This window comes from Salvia hispanica, chromosome 3, assembly GCF_029641045.1.
Source record: "Salvia hispanica isolate PSC_SH4W2 chromosome 3, Shi_PSC_v1, whole genome shotgun sequence".
NCBI lineage: Eukaryota > Viridiplantae > Streptophyta > Magnoliopsida > Lamiales > Lamiaceae > Salvia > Salvia hispanica.
Window position 1 is genome coordinate 31,198,293 of NC_142694.1, and position 14,835 is coordinate 31,213,127.

The 14,835-nt window shown below is 36.1% G+C and overlaps 3 protein-coding genes across 3 annotated transcripts; 1 reads left to right on the top strand and 2 right to left on the bottom strand.

Moving 5' to 3' along the window:
* Window positions 1–660: 660 nt before the first annotated feature.
* LOC125212398 (small ribosomal subunit protein uS12) lies at window positions 661–2,230 on the bottom strand. Its single transcript, XM_048112563.2, has 4 exons — window positions 2,149–2,230; window positions 1,246–1,401; window positions 1,025–1,151; window positions 661–931 (listed from the first exon to the last, which is right to left on the bottom strand). The coding sequence occupies exons 1-4, from the start codon at window positions 2,151–2,153 to the stop codon at window positions 791–793; spliced, it is 429 nt and encodes a 142-aa protein (XP_047968520.1). The 5' UTR covers window positions 2,154–2,230; the 3' UTR covers window positions 661–790.
* Window positions 2,231–4,639: 2,409 nt separating this feature from the next.
* On the top strand, window positions 4,640–11,258 carry NODGS (nodulin/glutamine synthase-like protein). The gene is made up of 18 exons (XM_089068517.1): window positions 4,640–4,899; window positions 5,432–5,683; window positions 6,007–6,073; window positions 6,174–6,290; window positions 6,373–6,478; window positions 6,661–6,817; window positions 6,916–7,011; window positions 7,181–7,229; window positions 7,404–7,669; window positions 7,964–8,136; window positions 8,565–8,685; window positions 8,752–8,804; window positions 8,893–9,022; window positions 9,340–9,485; window positions 9,908–10,096; window positions 10,185–10,417; window positions 10,551–10,693; window positions 11,000–11,258. Exons 1-18 carry the CDS (start codon window positions 4,735–4,737, stop codon window positions 11,060–11,062), a joined length of 2,526 nt encoding a protein of 841 aa, XP_088924643.1. The 5' UTR covers window positions 4,640–4,734; the 3' UTR covers window positions 11,063–11,258.
* Window positions 11,259–11,612: 354 nt separating this feature from the next.
* LOC125214452 (serine/threonine protein phosphatase 2A 57 kDa regulatory subunit B' beta isoform-like) lies at window positions 11,613–14,161 on the bottom strand. The gene is made up of 2 exons (XM_048115483.2): window positions 12,699–14,161; window positions 11,613–12,179 (listed from the first exon to the last, which is right to left on the bottom strand). The coding sequence occupies exons 1-2, from the start codon at window positions 13,863–13,865 to the stop codon at window positions 11,880–11,882; spliced, it is 1,467 nt and encodes a 488-aa protein (XP_047971440.2). The 5' UTR covers window positions 13,866–14,161; the 3' UTR covers window positions 11,613–11,879.
* Window positions 14,162–14,835: the final 674 nt, after the last annotated feature.

Here is a 14,835-nt window from a genome sequence, read left to right on the forward strand (position 1 = left end):
TACATAGGACTCTCATTCCACTTACTCTTTTTCTTCCACTTTCTTTAATACAGTCAAATAATATCTTAAAATGATAAAATATGTACTAATAAAAATTAGACAATTAATAGGGACTAAAGAGAATATAATTCTTTTTACAATCTTAGATTCAAATTTGAATTGGTGGTTTCTAGAAATTCACTTAGTAACATATGTTTTATGTGTTTGTCCACAATTTGAGACATTTCATGTCCATATCTACATGTCTACAAATATTTGTTGAGACTTTAGAACATGCATGCAATCCAATCATCAATTATTGTTACCAAATACATTTGTAAAATCTGGAAACATACATATATTACCAAATGCTACATTTGAACAATTTGGAAAACATACATATACAACAAACAATATAATTGTCATTGTAAAATCAAGTACACACAACTTTTTCAGAGAAAAATAATGGCATTGAATTATTCACAATTTTGTGTTTGTTTGAGTGTCGAGTAATAAAATTGCTTTACTTTAAAAAAGAAATAGAAAAGAAAGTAGGAAACGATTTGCATGGATACGAATAAAAATGTTAATGGGACTAATTTTTCACACCTAAACTGGTTTGACAAAATTAGTTGATTACTTGAGAAAATATTTCACAAACTCATAAGCAACATGTGAAAATTAGTCCAAACTAATAATACGAAATCAATTAAATCTTACTAGTAACATTGTATAGTTAATTACGAATAAAGAAAAGATGAGCAAACAAAAATTTCAAACATTTTTATCAAAACTTAATGAGCAAAATGGCTTAAGACCTAGGCTTCTCCTTCTTCTCCTTGAAGAGGGCTAGGAGGGAAACTCCCGACACTTTCACCACCTTAAATCGAACACCGGGAATATCTCCCACGGCATGACCTTTACGTCCAAATCCAGCAATCAATACTTCATCCTGTACGCAGAAAAAATGAAACATGCTGGAAGTTTAGTTCAAGAAGATGATGAAAAATGACAATCTGAAAAATTGTTGCAATTGGGAACCCACATTTTCTTCGATGTAGTTCAAGCAACCATCATTGGGGACAAAGGCGGCAATCTTCTTTCCGTTCTTAATGAGCTGGACTCTAGCACATTTACGGATGGCAGAATTCGGCTGCTTAGCTTCAATGCCTCTGCAAACATCAATATAGAGATATGCTAATTTTTACTACATACAGCAGATTATACTCAGGATAATTCCATTTGACTTCATAAAGGAAATCTCACATCTTCTCAAGCACAATGCCCTTAGCATGAGATGATCCAGCAAATGGCTTCTTCCATTCATTACCAAGATGAGATTTCTTGTACGACTTGTCAGCCCAACGCTGCGTTCTGCGGTGAGACTTGAGCTTGCGCCCAGCTCCCATACCATGTGTCTTCCTGTAAACGGTATACCAAGAATGAGAACCCTTCCATTACAAACAAAATCCTACCAATTCCCAGAATTCAATTCAATTCAAAGCAAAGATCTACATGAAATACGAGACAAGAGAAACAAAAGGAAGTGAATCCCAGTCATCACTTAAAAGTTAAAACCTTTCTCAGTTTTCAAAGAGATTTAAAATGAAACAATCTACAAATACCACTAATGAGCTAAAATAAATCTAGGGCTACAACATTTACAAGTATACTCGATACAAAATAACTATATAACGATGATCAATCCGGAACAAAAGTTCCAATTTCACAAGAATGCCCATTGATAAATGGTCAATTTGAATAGTTGTTCTACTACTTTGACATATTCCTTTCACTACCAGCTATAATACACATCTAAGCAAGCAACTCAATGGTTGGAGAAGTACAATGATAACCATTGAATCATCACCATCTACTATTAATTAAAATGATATACACTCGACGAAACAATTAAAAATTCAAAACGAATGGAGGAAGAAAGTAACGGCAAACTACGAACAACAACCATAATCCTTTATCTATCACTTCTCATCCATTATTCAGCAAAAACTACTAGAATCACTTCATAGTTCACTCAAAACCGAGCAAAAGTTACTCCAAACAGCGAAAGCATAAACCAACAATATATTTTTAAAATAAAAGGATTGACGATTCGATGACAAAAACTACAATAACGGAAAATTTGATAAAGATGATGAACTATCATACCCCATTGTTGCAGAGAATAGCGTCTGAATCTACGAGCTGAACGAATGTGTAAAACCCTAATTCGACAGTTCGACTACATCATAATCTCTCACTTCTCATGTTGGGCCTCCAAGCCCAGAACCGAGCTCACTTTTACTGGGCTTTCTTCTTGGGCCGGCTACTATGCATGTATTTGGACTTCGAATTATGTGTTTAATTTTTTCGGCCCATTCAATATGATTATTTTCTTCAACACATCGGGACGGAGTTATTGAGTAATAAATTATAGGATTATATGGATGAATATTTTAACGAGAAGAAGAAGAAGAAAATTTATATTTTGGAGAAAGGACATCTTAGTTCGAAAAAAAAGAAAAACGAAATGTGACGTCTTTGATTGGGTTGAGTGAGTACTTTTTGTGTACTAAAAGATTGTCTGTGAGAAAAAATATAATTATATGTTTGGTGTTTCGCTAGTTAGCTAAATGTGCAAGACGCGACAATCTTGCAAATATCATCCTTTGAAAGATATTTCGAGTCTTGTGTTAGTGATATAGATTACTGTACATGTAAGTCTAATGGTTGATGGTGTGGGCGGAGCTTAATGAGGCAATAGTGGGACAATTGTCCCTCCTAAAAAAGTTATATCCATGTTATTTTTCTATAAATTTATAAATATATTTTAAATTTCCTTTCAAATGTTCCATCTCATTGTTCTCAATACGTCTAAAATTGTTGATAATATAATTTTGCCCCTTCTCACGTCAATTCATGGCTCCACCCTTGGTTGACGGAGCACAAATACACTTTGTTTAGCTTAATTTTATGTGGATTTTCTGTTGTTGCAAATATTTGTGACCAAGAAAGTGAATCATATCTACCTATGGTTGAAAAATAATTATAAAAAAATGGACAAAGATGAAAATGAGTATGAAAGTGATACGATGTATCGATGGTTCGAATGATGGTTCGAATGATGGTTCGAATCATTGCAGAGGTAAATGAGAAATTATAAATGATATCTTTTCTTTTTATAAATGTGATATACGAGCTAAAGTTCGTTATTTTTTTTAATTTTATATTAAATTTATAACATATGGAGTAGTGTTATAATATTTTTTCTTTTTCTATTTAATATTTGAAAACATAGCATGTAGTATTATATTCAGGCTATGTTCATTATCTTTTTGGTATATAGGAAAAAAGAGCTCCAAATTCAATACTACATGCCCATTCAGAGTCTTTGAGTTATGACAGTCAGAAGTGGGGGCTGCTCTGTAATAAAACAATATCACGTGTTTGACTTCGACATATGAAAAGCATTTAATCCAATGCAATATTTTCGGACTGACTAAATTTCATAAAATTATAGTACTGCTACTATACTAGCTGTTACTCCCATCCGTTCCAAATAATTTATCTTATTTTAACTGAACATGAATTTTAAAAAATATCATAATAAAATATAAGTTTAAAAATTTAGTGGAACGTGAGTCCAATTTTTATATATTAATTTTATAATAAAATATGAGTATGAATGAGCTAGTGGAATATGGTGTCCATTACCAAAAAAATTAAAAAGTAAAATGGAACAAATTATGTGGGACAGATCGAAATAGAAAAATGAGACAAATTATCTATGACGGAGGGAGTTATCTTATTGTAAAAATTAATTAGTTGCAAACATTATCAAGTTTTAATATTTTTACGAATTTTAAAATTAATTTAAAATATGACTCTATAAATTTTATATTTCGTTTGTTATTTTCTATATCAATCCAAATAAGATATTTCCGGTAATTTTTTTTTTTTACTTTAGCAATCGCGAAACATATATAATAATCTAAACTATTCCATTCGTTACGGAATAGGAGTCCTATTTAATTATGGCATGAGTTTTAAGAAATGTAAAGAAAAGTGAGTTGAATAAGTTAGTGAGATATGAGTCTCATTTATATATAACAAAATGTGAATGAAATAAGTTGGAGGAATGTGAAGCCTACTTATCATTTATGGTAAAAATGAAATATGACTTTTATTGTAGAACAAACCAAAATATAAAACAGAATTCTTATTGTAGGACGGAAGAAGTATTTTTTTAAGTTCATAATAAATATAGTAGGATATAAATTCACGTAGAAAATCACGTTAATTCAGTTGCGTCAAGTAGAATTAAAAAGCTTAGTTGGATATGTAGTTGGATATGATGATTAAATAGTTGTGGTAAATAACGAGTAGTCGAGTAGAAAGTATTTATAGAAAGTGACGTTGATTTTGCTGCATCAAATGGGTAATGTTATAACTTTCCAAATTCCTCGAAAAAATTATTATAATTTAAACATGCACTTATCTCATATTGTCTTCTTGCGGAAAAAATCAAACTTGGATCAAATTTCAATATTTCTGATAGAGTAGTTGGATATTAGAGAATCATAGACTTAGGGTTCTAGAAACTAATGGCGACTTAATATTATGATAAATGAGATTTGACCAAAATATTTTTTATCCTTTTATTTTTAAAATGCCGACGATAACGATATACTAGTACTAGAAATTTGCCGCGCGTTGAAAAGCAGACACAGTCACTGAAATCGAGGGAGAGATAGAATGGATCAATACGCAGCGTTGAAGGCGGCGGTGGAGACGGCGGAGCTCGTGGATGCGCACGCGCACAACATCGTGGCGCTGGACTCCGCCTTTTCTTTCATCTCCTGCTTCTCCGAGGCCACCGCCGACGCCCTATCGGCTGTACCACACACCATTAACTTCAAGGTCATATATAGCTGAGATTCCATGGAAATCTACTTAAATTTAGTTCATATTATCACTATTTCATTGACGAAGATGATTATTCCTCTGCGTCGCATAATTGTGGCTGAAAACATATTTGATTTCTCAAATTCCAATAATTACGAGCGATTGCTGTTTCGCATTTTAAGTCTGGATTGGATTTATGAACTGATGAGTTGTTGAGGTTGCACGCATGCCATTTATTGTTGTACTCGATTATGATTCTATTATTCGGGTGATAAATGTAGTGCAAATGCAACTAAAAATAAATTAAAGCTGAATGTGTATTATGTTTTCAATTGCCTCTTTTGAACCAACAACAGGTAGAAGACATTTTCTGAATCATTGCACATGTTCTGAAACTTGGAGTAGTCTAATTTTTTAAGAGAAAATACCAAATACTACTATAATGTACTACTAATCTCTGCACTGTCATTTTCTGCAACATCCTTTGCCAAAAGATAAGATTGAGAATTTTCAAACACAATTTTTTTGGTTTTGATTATACTACCAGAGAAGCTTGAAAGAAATCTCCCAACTCTACGGCTCCAACTCGTCCTTGGATGTTGTTCAAGAATACCGGACCAACTGTGGACTGGAATCGGTGACTTCAAAGTGCCTCGCTGCTGCTGGAATCTCAGCCGTGTTGATTGACGATGGACTTCAGTTGGACAAAATGCACAATATTGAGTGGCACAAGAAATTTTTCCCATATGTTGGTAGAATATTGAGAATTGAACATGTGGCTGAAAGGATTCTTGATGAGGTGAGATATACTTTTTGAAGTTGTTTCTTATTGTGTTACTTTCATGAATAAATCTGTATGTCACTGTCATAGAATTACTAATACTTAATTGTATATTCTATATTTAAAAAATTTGATTCAGGATAATATACTTAAGGATAATGATTTTCATTTTTCACTCACTATGTCATGATATTATTGATCTACTCACTTCTCTATTTAATTTCCTGGCATCATATGGATTCTTATTCTAGTTGTTTATTATATGAACTCCTCTAATATTACTTCTGCCCATGGGATTTATGCGTCTTTTTCTCCATTTCTTCCTTTCAAATCATGATTAGGGAAGTCCAGGTGGAGCTCCATGGACACTGGACTTGTTTACGAAAAATTTCGTGGATAACTTGAAGTCATATCCTTTTTGTTTCTTTATGTGTGCTTTATACTTTCCGAAATATAATTCATGTAAACGGAATTTATCTGCTCTTGTTGATTTCCTTATCAATCATTACACATGCTGATAAAATTGTTGGCTTCAAAAGTATAGCTGCATATCGCAGCGGACTTGAGATTAATACTAATGTATCAGAAAAGGATGCGGAGGAGGGTCTTAATGAAGTTTTACGAGGTATGATATGTATAAATGGATTTAATGAATTGCCACATAAGTATTTTGTAGTATTCTGAATTCTGATGGTCTTTCATTTCAGCTGGGAAGCCTGTCCGCATCGCTAATAAAAACTTTATCGATCACATCTTCATCCGTGCATTGGAGGTTGCCCAATTTTTTGACTTGCCATTGCAAATACATACAGGGTAATGTGACAATTTCCTTCACATTATGGGAGGGATGGTTTCAAACTGTTATGTGCAAAGATTTCATGGTAGCTAACAATTTAGTACAGTATCACAGAAAAACAGGAAATATTTATTAATGTTTTCCTGTTGCTTTATTTGCTACAGTGGGTTAATGATTATGTTTTTTTTGCTTTCTGTAGTTTTGGTGACAAAGATCTGGATTTAAGATTGTCCAATCCCCTTCATCTTCGTAGTCTTCTTGAGGATAATAGATTCAGCAAAAGTCGGATTGTTCTATTGCATGCTTCATACCCCTTTTCAAAAGAAGCATCATATTTGGCCTCTGTGTACTCGCAGGTCTGGTCTTGGAGTTGTTCTCGTGTATTCTATAGTCTAAAAGGTCTTCTCACTAGGATCCCTAATCCTTGTCATGTAACTCACACATTTAATGATAGGTGTACCTGGACTTTGGGCTGGCAGTGCCTAAACTTAGTTTCCATGGAATGGTCTCCTCGGTGAAAGAACTCCTTGAGCTAGCACCAATAAAGAAGGTGAACATCATGGTCTAAGATTTCACTTTATCATACGTGTCACTACTTTGATGAAAAAATATATTGAACTTATGTACTTTTGTTAACCAAAATAATTCTCCATGCCAGTTTTCACAGGACATAAGATTTGTACTAACTGGAATAATATACTCCATGTTGCAATTGGCAGGTGATGTTCAGTACTGATGCATGCGGTTTTCCGGAGAGTTACTACCTAGGTGGTTGATCTATTCATACTTCCAATTTAGCATTTTTTTTGGCAGTTGATCACATCAGTACAACATTTTAAACATGCAACTAACTACAATATTCACTGGCTCCCATGATTACTGATTTCTGAAGTTTATCATATAGATCAGATTACTAAAACCGGATATTTGATGCTTTAACAGGTGCAAAGAAAGCACGTGAGGTTATATTTGCCGTATTACGTGATGCATGCATCAACGAGGACCTTTCAGTTGCTGAATCCATTGTGGCTGTCAAAGACATATTTTCTGAAAATGCGAGAAACTTATACAAGATAACAACTGTTTCAAAATCTATTGAAAATGGCATTGCTCCCCTCTCTGTGAAGTCCGGTGTTAATACTTCTGCTCAGGGTGTTGCATTTGTTCGCATTCTGTGGGTTGATGCTTCTGGACAGCATAGATGCCGTGTAAGCCTCTTTCTTTAAGTTTCTGAGTACGATGTTTCTCACTGTAAAGTTCTTTTCATCATTTTCTCTAATCTATCCTTCTTCTAAATGCATATTCTGAGGCGATAAAGTTGAGAATTTGCATAAACTAGTTACTGACATTATGGTCAAACTTGAAAGCTATCTTGTTGTGCCCTGGTTACTGTGGAGTTACCTAATTGTTCATTTTTTATATGACATATATTTCTGTTAGATCAGTTGTTTTTGCTGTTTTGTTGCCACCCATGCTGTTCTAAGGATTGATTCTTCGATCAGGTGGTTCCTCAAAAACGTTTCCATGATGTTGTTGCAAAAAATGGTGTTGGACTGACCTGTGCATCCATGGCTATGTCCTCACACATGGATGGTCCCGCTGATGGAACTAATCTAACTGGAGTGGGTGAAATTAGCCTCATTCCAGACCTATCAACCAAAAGGCTAATTCCTTGGTAGGAGAGGTTTCTTCTGAAGGCATTGTTGCTTATCCTTTGTGTTGTGACATTTTATTTTTACCTTTTCCGTTTCACTTTTGCATTCTTCATTTTTATCATCTGCCTCTTCTTGTTAGACTTCCCCCATTTGCATTTGGTACTCTATCTCTGCTTTGTCAACACAAACTTGTTTTTTCATCCACTCCTCCACAAAAAAAATCTTATTTTTGTGCATGCACGAACATGAGTATCGTTCGGGTGGAAAGGATTTTGATTCATCAATTTTATCATTGGTTTATTTGGTATAATTATTTGTAACATCTATGTTCTTTTTTAATTTGATTTGGGCCTCATAAAGTACTAAAGTAGCGAACATTACACCGTATTACAAACATGTTTGAGCTTCTAAAGTTATCTCTCTGTTAATTCATTTATCTATATCACAGGGCAAAAGAACAGGAAATGGTTCTGGGTGACATGCACCTTAAACCGGGCACACCATGGGAGTATTGTCCTAGAGATGCACTGCGGAGAGTTTCAAAAATTTTGAAAGAAGAATTTAACTTGGTATTATTGATTGGCCTCTTTTGTTTACATATTTTATAAGTTTATATGAAATGGCTATTTGTGCAGGTAATGAATGTAGGATTTGAGAATGAGTTCTTTCTGTTACGGAGTGTGCAAGTGTAAGCCAAGAGACTGATTGATTTTCTTCATCCAAATAGCTTGTGTGAATTATGACTCATTTTCCACCTTTTGGTGAACTCTTTGCAGGGATGGGAAAGAAAATTGGTTGCCATTCGATGCAACTCCTTACTGTTCCGCAGCTGCGACAGATGCTGCTTTCCCTATACTTAGTGAAATCATGGCTTGTCTTCAGTCCTTAAATATTTCAGTGGAACAGGTATTTAAAATATTGTGTAAGGTTTTATAGTTGTAGTCATCTTACTATGTTAGCTATCGAGGGAAGATATAACTCAACTTTCGCAGCCCCAACCCACACCCACGACATCTTTTTTTTCTGTCTTGAGAACTTCTATGTGAGGTGGGCGTGAGGGTGTTAAGAATGCGTCTGCGACTTCACTTTGCTCTGACAAAAATCGAGATTTTCTTACTAAATATTTCTCACTATTATATGGAACTAGCTGCATTGTACTCCTTATCATTTCAAGTAAAAACCAATTAGGATTTAATTATACTTTGTTTTTGGAATTCTTGTAGCTACATGCAGAATCTGGGAGTGGCCAATTCGAATTCTCATTCGTCTACACAAACTGCAAAGATTCAGCTGACAATATAGTTTTTGCACGCGAAGCTATTCGGGCAGTGGCCAGAAAACATGGATTATTGGCGACTTTTGTACCTAAGTAGGTATCCAGATTTTATAGCTTCAATATTACTCTAAGCCCTAAGGCGCTTTCCTTTATTCACTTGTGGAATCTCGATAAAACACTTGACTATGCTACATGTTTCGAAGTTATATGTAAATGAGATCTTTACATTTGGTCCAATATCTATGTTGTGCAACACCAAAACTCATACTGATGCATACAGAGACAGAGACACAGACACAGGCACAGTTACTCACATATTTATTCTTAGTTTTTGAATATGTTGTCTCACAATTAGCTTAACATGTTATGAGCTCAGTTTCTTTCACATAAAAGAATTTAACTGCATGCATATGAGAGAGAGAGGACTTGAGCTACCCCAGCCTCATTAGTATCCTTATTTATAGCATCATCGGAAAGATAAGTCGTTGATGAGGTACACACTCTTCTCCTTGTAGGTACTCGCTCTATGATATTGGCTCTGGATCGCACGTGCATATCAGTGTGTCCGAGAATGGACAGAATGTGTTCATGGGGCGCAACGGAGAAACTAGATACGGAATATCCAAGGTCGGGGAGGAGTTCATGGCCGGAGTATTGGATCATCTTCCTTCGATATTGGCCTTTACAGCTCCAGTTCCAAATAGGTAATAAATCTTATCATATTCAACAACAGGGAAAGAGGTGAACACAATGACGTTTTTGATAACTCTTTGTATTATCTGATCGTTCTAGCTATGATCGTATACAACCTAATACGTGGAGTGGCGCATACTTGTGCTGGGGGGTGGAAAATAAAGAAGCTCCTTTAAGAGCTGCTTCCCCCCCGGGAACCCCGGATGGCTCTGTAAGCAATTTCGAGATCAAAGCATTCGATGGTTGTGCAAATCCTCATCTAGGCCTTGCTGCCATAATGGCTGCCGGAATTGATGGCCTAAGACGAAAGCTAACACTACCCGAACCTATTGGTAAGATCAACAAAATATGGCATCATACTACACTCATCTAGTTTTGCATCTCTCTTATGTATTTCACTGTTTTTGCTCATCAATCAATCAACCGGCTTTCTATACGCTAACGAGACTGGATTTTGTTAAACAGATTATAATCCCGCGGATTTCAAAGACAAGGTGGCAAGGCTACCTAAGTCACTCGCCGAATCTGTCGAAGCCCTTGAGAAAGACACTGTGCTGCGAGATTTGATCGGTGAAAAGCTTCTGGTTGCCATTATAGGGGTCAGGAAGGTAATGACTTACGTATTTTCGATCTGGATATACAATGTAGATCTAGTCACACTATATGGCCCTGAACTTTGAGTCGGGTTGTAATAATGACACGGCCTACAAAAATATACGAAAAGAATCTGAATTTTTAGAAAATGCAAATATGGCATATGAAAAAATTTCCATCGCTCGTATACATGAACTGGACTGCGGGAAATTTTGTCGCGTGCCATATTTGTTCTATGAATGACTGAAAGAAGTACTTTAAGTAATGAATATTTCTGATATTTTGAGAAGAAGTTTAGATTTTTACTTGTTGAATTGCAGGCTGAGGTGAAGTACTATTCAGAAAACAAGGATGCTTGGAAGAATCTCATCTACAAATATTGAGGTGATGTCTTCGATTTCTAGGTGAATAAAGTTGATCCAAAATGACGATAAAGCTTTGTTCCGGTTCAACTGTTGAAGCCTAACGGTTTTTTTTTTTTTACTTTTTTAGGATTCCCATTTCCCTTTTCGTGTATGGATTTAGTTAAATATAATTATTTCTCAATCAAAGTGTCACATTTTCAAGGTTGCCTAACAATTTCCAAATTTGGGTTTCATATATCAGCTTTAAAATCCGTCTATAAATTATCACACTATTGATTTCTTTTGATTTTGATACTAACATGGTTTGATGACTTACTCAAGGCATAAACCAAAATGATGTCACATTTTAGGAAGCGAAACATCGTATTGTATTAGATTAAATAATTTCATTTGTTGAATTATGCTTTATATAAAGCCATAAGTTAAAATGTTGACCTGTTGCAAAATCAAAACAAATTAGTAATTTGGTAGTAAATTTTAGGTGGAAGTAGAAGCAGAAGTGACTGTTGTGTGATTGTGTGTGTATTTTAACTAAAAGCAATGCACAAAAGTTGTAGATATGAGAGAATTTCTCCAATGGCGCAATTGAATTGATTGGTATAAATACAAATAAAAGTCAAAGTCAGAAACCTCTAATATCGCAGCACATAATACAAATATAAACGCACATCCATAATTACACTGCCATTTCCTTTGCCAGAAAACAAGGCAAAGTAACAACAGAAAGAAAAAAGTGAATGCAAAAATTATGTACCTTGGAGATTTGAGACTGAGGAAATGATTCCAATCCAATCGGAGATCAGGAGGCGATAAGCGTGTTCCTTCGCTCCCATCCTCACTCGGCAGCAGCAGCTGCTGCGAGTCGTTGCCATGTTAGTTCTCGTTGTTCCTCCAGCTCTTTGCACTTGCCTTTCCTCTCTTTGTACTGCTTCCGGCACTCTTCAAATAGATCGCCATCCAACTCCATGAACGTTTTTCGAACATTAAGACTTAAGCCATGTACTGCCTGGTTCCAGTGATACTGTGTATTCTTTTGCAACGCCTCAAAAATGATTGGCAAGATAACACTCCGGTTCTGGGCTATCAGTTCAACAATGTGTTCATTGTTCCACAAGAAAAGAGCTCGTTCCGCAACCTGAAACAGTCATTAGGACCCCGGATTAGATACATGCTCGTAAGAACATGACCAAAGGCATAACAAGACAACTATCCTACTGCTTAACAAGTTACAATAGAGCACTTATACATCAGCAACCAAAGCAGTATATCATGAATATACCAAATCAATAAAGAGGCACATATAGCTCAAAATTCAGAGAAAATACCAAAATGTAAGACACTATAGCAGCAGAATCGAAATAAACCATCGATTACTCAGAATGAGTGACAGAGGCATGGAAAGGCACAAATTGCACTAAGACTTGAGGTCATCTTGTTGGCTTTGAAACCAAACAGAAGAACGAGTTACTGTGCGTTGTAAATGACCAACATAGAGGCAAAAAAGCACAAGTTGAACCGCTGGACAAGTATAGAAAATATAGACGATTCATCAAACATTGAAACCAGCAGTTATACCAAGCAAAAATCAGATGATTTAGTAACAGCAACACAGTGCAACCAAATACTTTAGTGAGTGAGTGTGAACTTTTGAGACCTGAAAGTGAGAGCTCTTCATGGAACGAGCAACCTGTCTGAACAGAGGAACCATGCATCGCTGAAACTCCATAATGTTTGTCATCTCCAACACTTCCTCAAGTTCCCCAAGAAAAAGAACCTCCTTCTGCGAATTGGTGACTGGCCAACACTTCAACAGGCCCATAACAATGGTATCCGCCAATCTGTAATCCTTCTCCACAAACTGCGTAACACAATAGGATAGCTGGCTGTGATATGTCGCCAATGCCTTCGCTTTGTGGAGCGGTATCAAAACTCGTGCAAGAAACACCTTGTGCTCCTCCTTTATTGGCGATGCAAAACCACTGATGATGCTCCCTAGTATCTCCAGCAGCTCCGCGATCCCATTCTGCCTCCCCGTCTCGTACACGAACCTGTAGAAGATATTGTTTATCGCCTTCCTAATAAACGGCCTATGCACCATGAACTTCCCGTATATCCTATGCAGAGCAGTCTTCACGCACTCCCTCTCCCTCTGATCATTGGAATCAAACAAATCAAGCAACTTCATAACGAAGAAATGATCGATGTAGCGCTTGGCAGTCTTCGTATCTGTATCCGGCGAGACCACATACCGCAACAGCACCTCGTAAACGAGATGCAAATGCTGCCAAGCAGGATCAAAATAGGGATTCTCCTCGTCGGGTTCGACAATCTCAGAACACGTGCTTTCGTAGGAGGCAGGGGGCAATTCACGGAAAATGTTGGTGGAAATCATCTTAACCAATTCCCCTTGATTCGCCTCCGTGATTTTACCGTATTGAAGAAATTCCATGAGCTCGATCAAAGTCTGCTGCTTAATGTCCTTCTCCTTCGCCATTTTCGAAGTGTCAGAGAAATCAAATTGCACGCAGCAGAGCTTCACCTTCCGCAGAAACAAATCCTGGCGATCCACAGCTGCAGCATCTCGAAACGTCGGTAGATTCTCGAATACGTCGAGAGGCGGCTGCGGCTGCGGCTGCGGCTGCTCCGCCTTCGCGGCAGCAGGCGTTTGCGGCCGCAGTGAGGCGTGGCACACGACGAGGTCGGCGGCGGAGCTTATCCACGGCGGAGGAAACGCGAAATCGACGTCGGATTTCGCCGCCTTGCGGTGGCTTCTCTTTATGATTTTGTGAAACATCTCGGCTCTTCTTATGTATGTATGCATATAGCAAATACACACACACACACACACACAATTATATGTATATTTATGTACGAGCAAAACTACATTCTACAAAATTAGGTTTTCGCAAATCGGAAGAACGAAAGCTGGAGATGGATCCATGCGATTGATAAATTGAGGAATGATTATGCAATAGGAGTGGAGAACGTATCTATTGCAGAAGCGCGGCGGAAGAGAATACGGCGAGTTGGAGAAGCGGTGGATCGCCGGAGATCGGAATGCTCCGGCGATCGGAGGAACGGAATGGAGAGAACGGTGATGGAAGGACTGCATAAGATTTACTTATATACGCGTACGTATATTTGATTGTGTGAGAGAGAGACGAAATTGGGAATTATTTTGGATACTAAATTTTAACATCTTTCTAAAATTATTAAATTTTTTAGTATTGTTTTGTTTGATGAATTAGATGAATATAAATTTCGATATATTCATAAAATTAATTTTGAATAACTAATTCAATCTTGTACAATATTGACATATTGAGCAACGATTTATTCTCTTTTTAACTTTTGAACATTATGAATGAATGAAATTAAGTTATGGAGTACTATAATTTATTTTACATCAAAAACCAAGTTCGGATAAAATACAAATTATACTACTATAATTTTACTTAATATTTTATCAATAAAAGTAGGAGTAGTATACAATGTCAAAAACAATTTTGTTTTAAAGTATTATGATTAAATGAAATAAATTAAGGATGATAAATCTTTAATCCTATACTATTATAACTAGACTTATTGCAACAATTTAAATAGGTTAGTCTTGTTTTGTGTTAATGTGAATATTGTGTAAAACATTTGGTCACACCAAAGATTGCTATTTTGCCTAAAACTGCTGTCAGCTTCAGATGAAAAGTGAAAAATTAACTTTTACTAGTCTTCATATGTAAAATAGAACATTTAAAAATGATTAGTACTACACTATTTAACAAAGGCGGCAGCTC

Bases quoted from the DNA above. Each gene is read 5' to 3' on its own strand.
- LOC125214452 (XM_048115483.2), bottom strand. From the start codon at position 13,865: ATGCATACATACATAAGAAGAGCCGAGATGTTTCACAAAATCATAAAG. The intron at 12,180-12,698 runs GTCTCAAAAGTT...TGACTGTTTCAG, and splicing joins TGAAGAGCTCTCACTTTCAG to GTTGCGGAACGAGCTCTTTT.
- NODGS (XM_089068517.1), top strand. From the start codon at position 4,735: ATGGATCAATACGCAGCGTTGAAGGCGGCGGTGGAGACGGCGGAGCTC. The intron at 6,479-6,660 runs GTAATGTGACAA...TGCTTTCTGTAG, and splicing joins CCATTGCAAATACATACAGG to TTTTGGTGACAAAGATCTGG. The intron at 7,012-7,180 runs GTGAACATCATG...TGCAATTGGCAG, and splicing joins AGCTAGCACCAATAAAGAAG to GTGATGTTCAGTACTGATGC.
- LOC125212398 (XM_048112563.2), bottom strand. The intron at 1,152-1,245 runs GTGAGATTTCCT...TGATGTTTGCAG, and splicing joins GGCATTGTGCTTGAGAAGAT to AGGCATTGAAGCTAAGCAGC. The intron at 932-1,024 runs GTGGGTTCCCAA...TTCTGCGTACAG, and splicing joins TGAACTACATCGAAGAAAAT to GATGAAGTATTGATTGCTGG.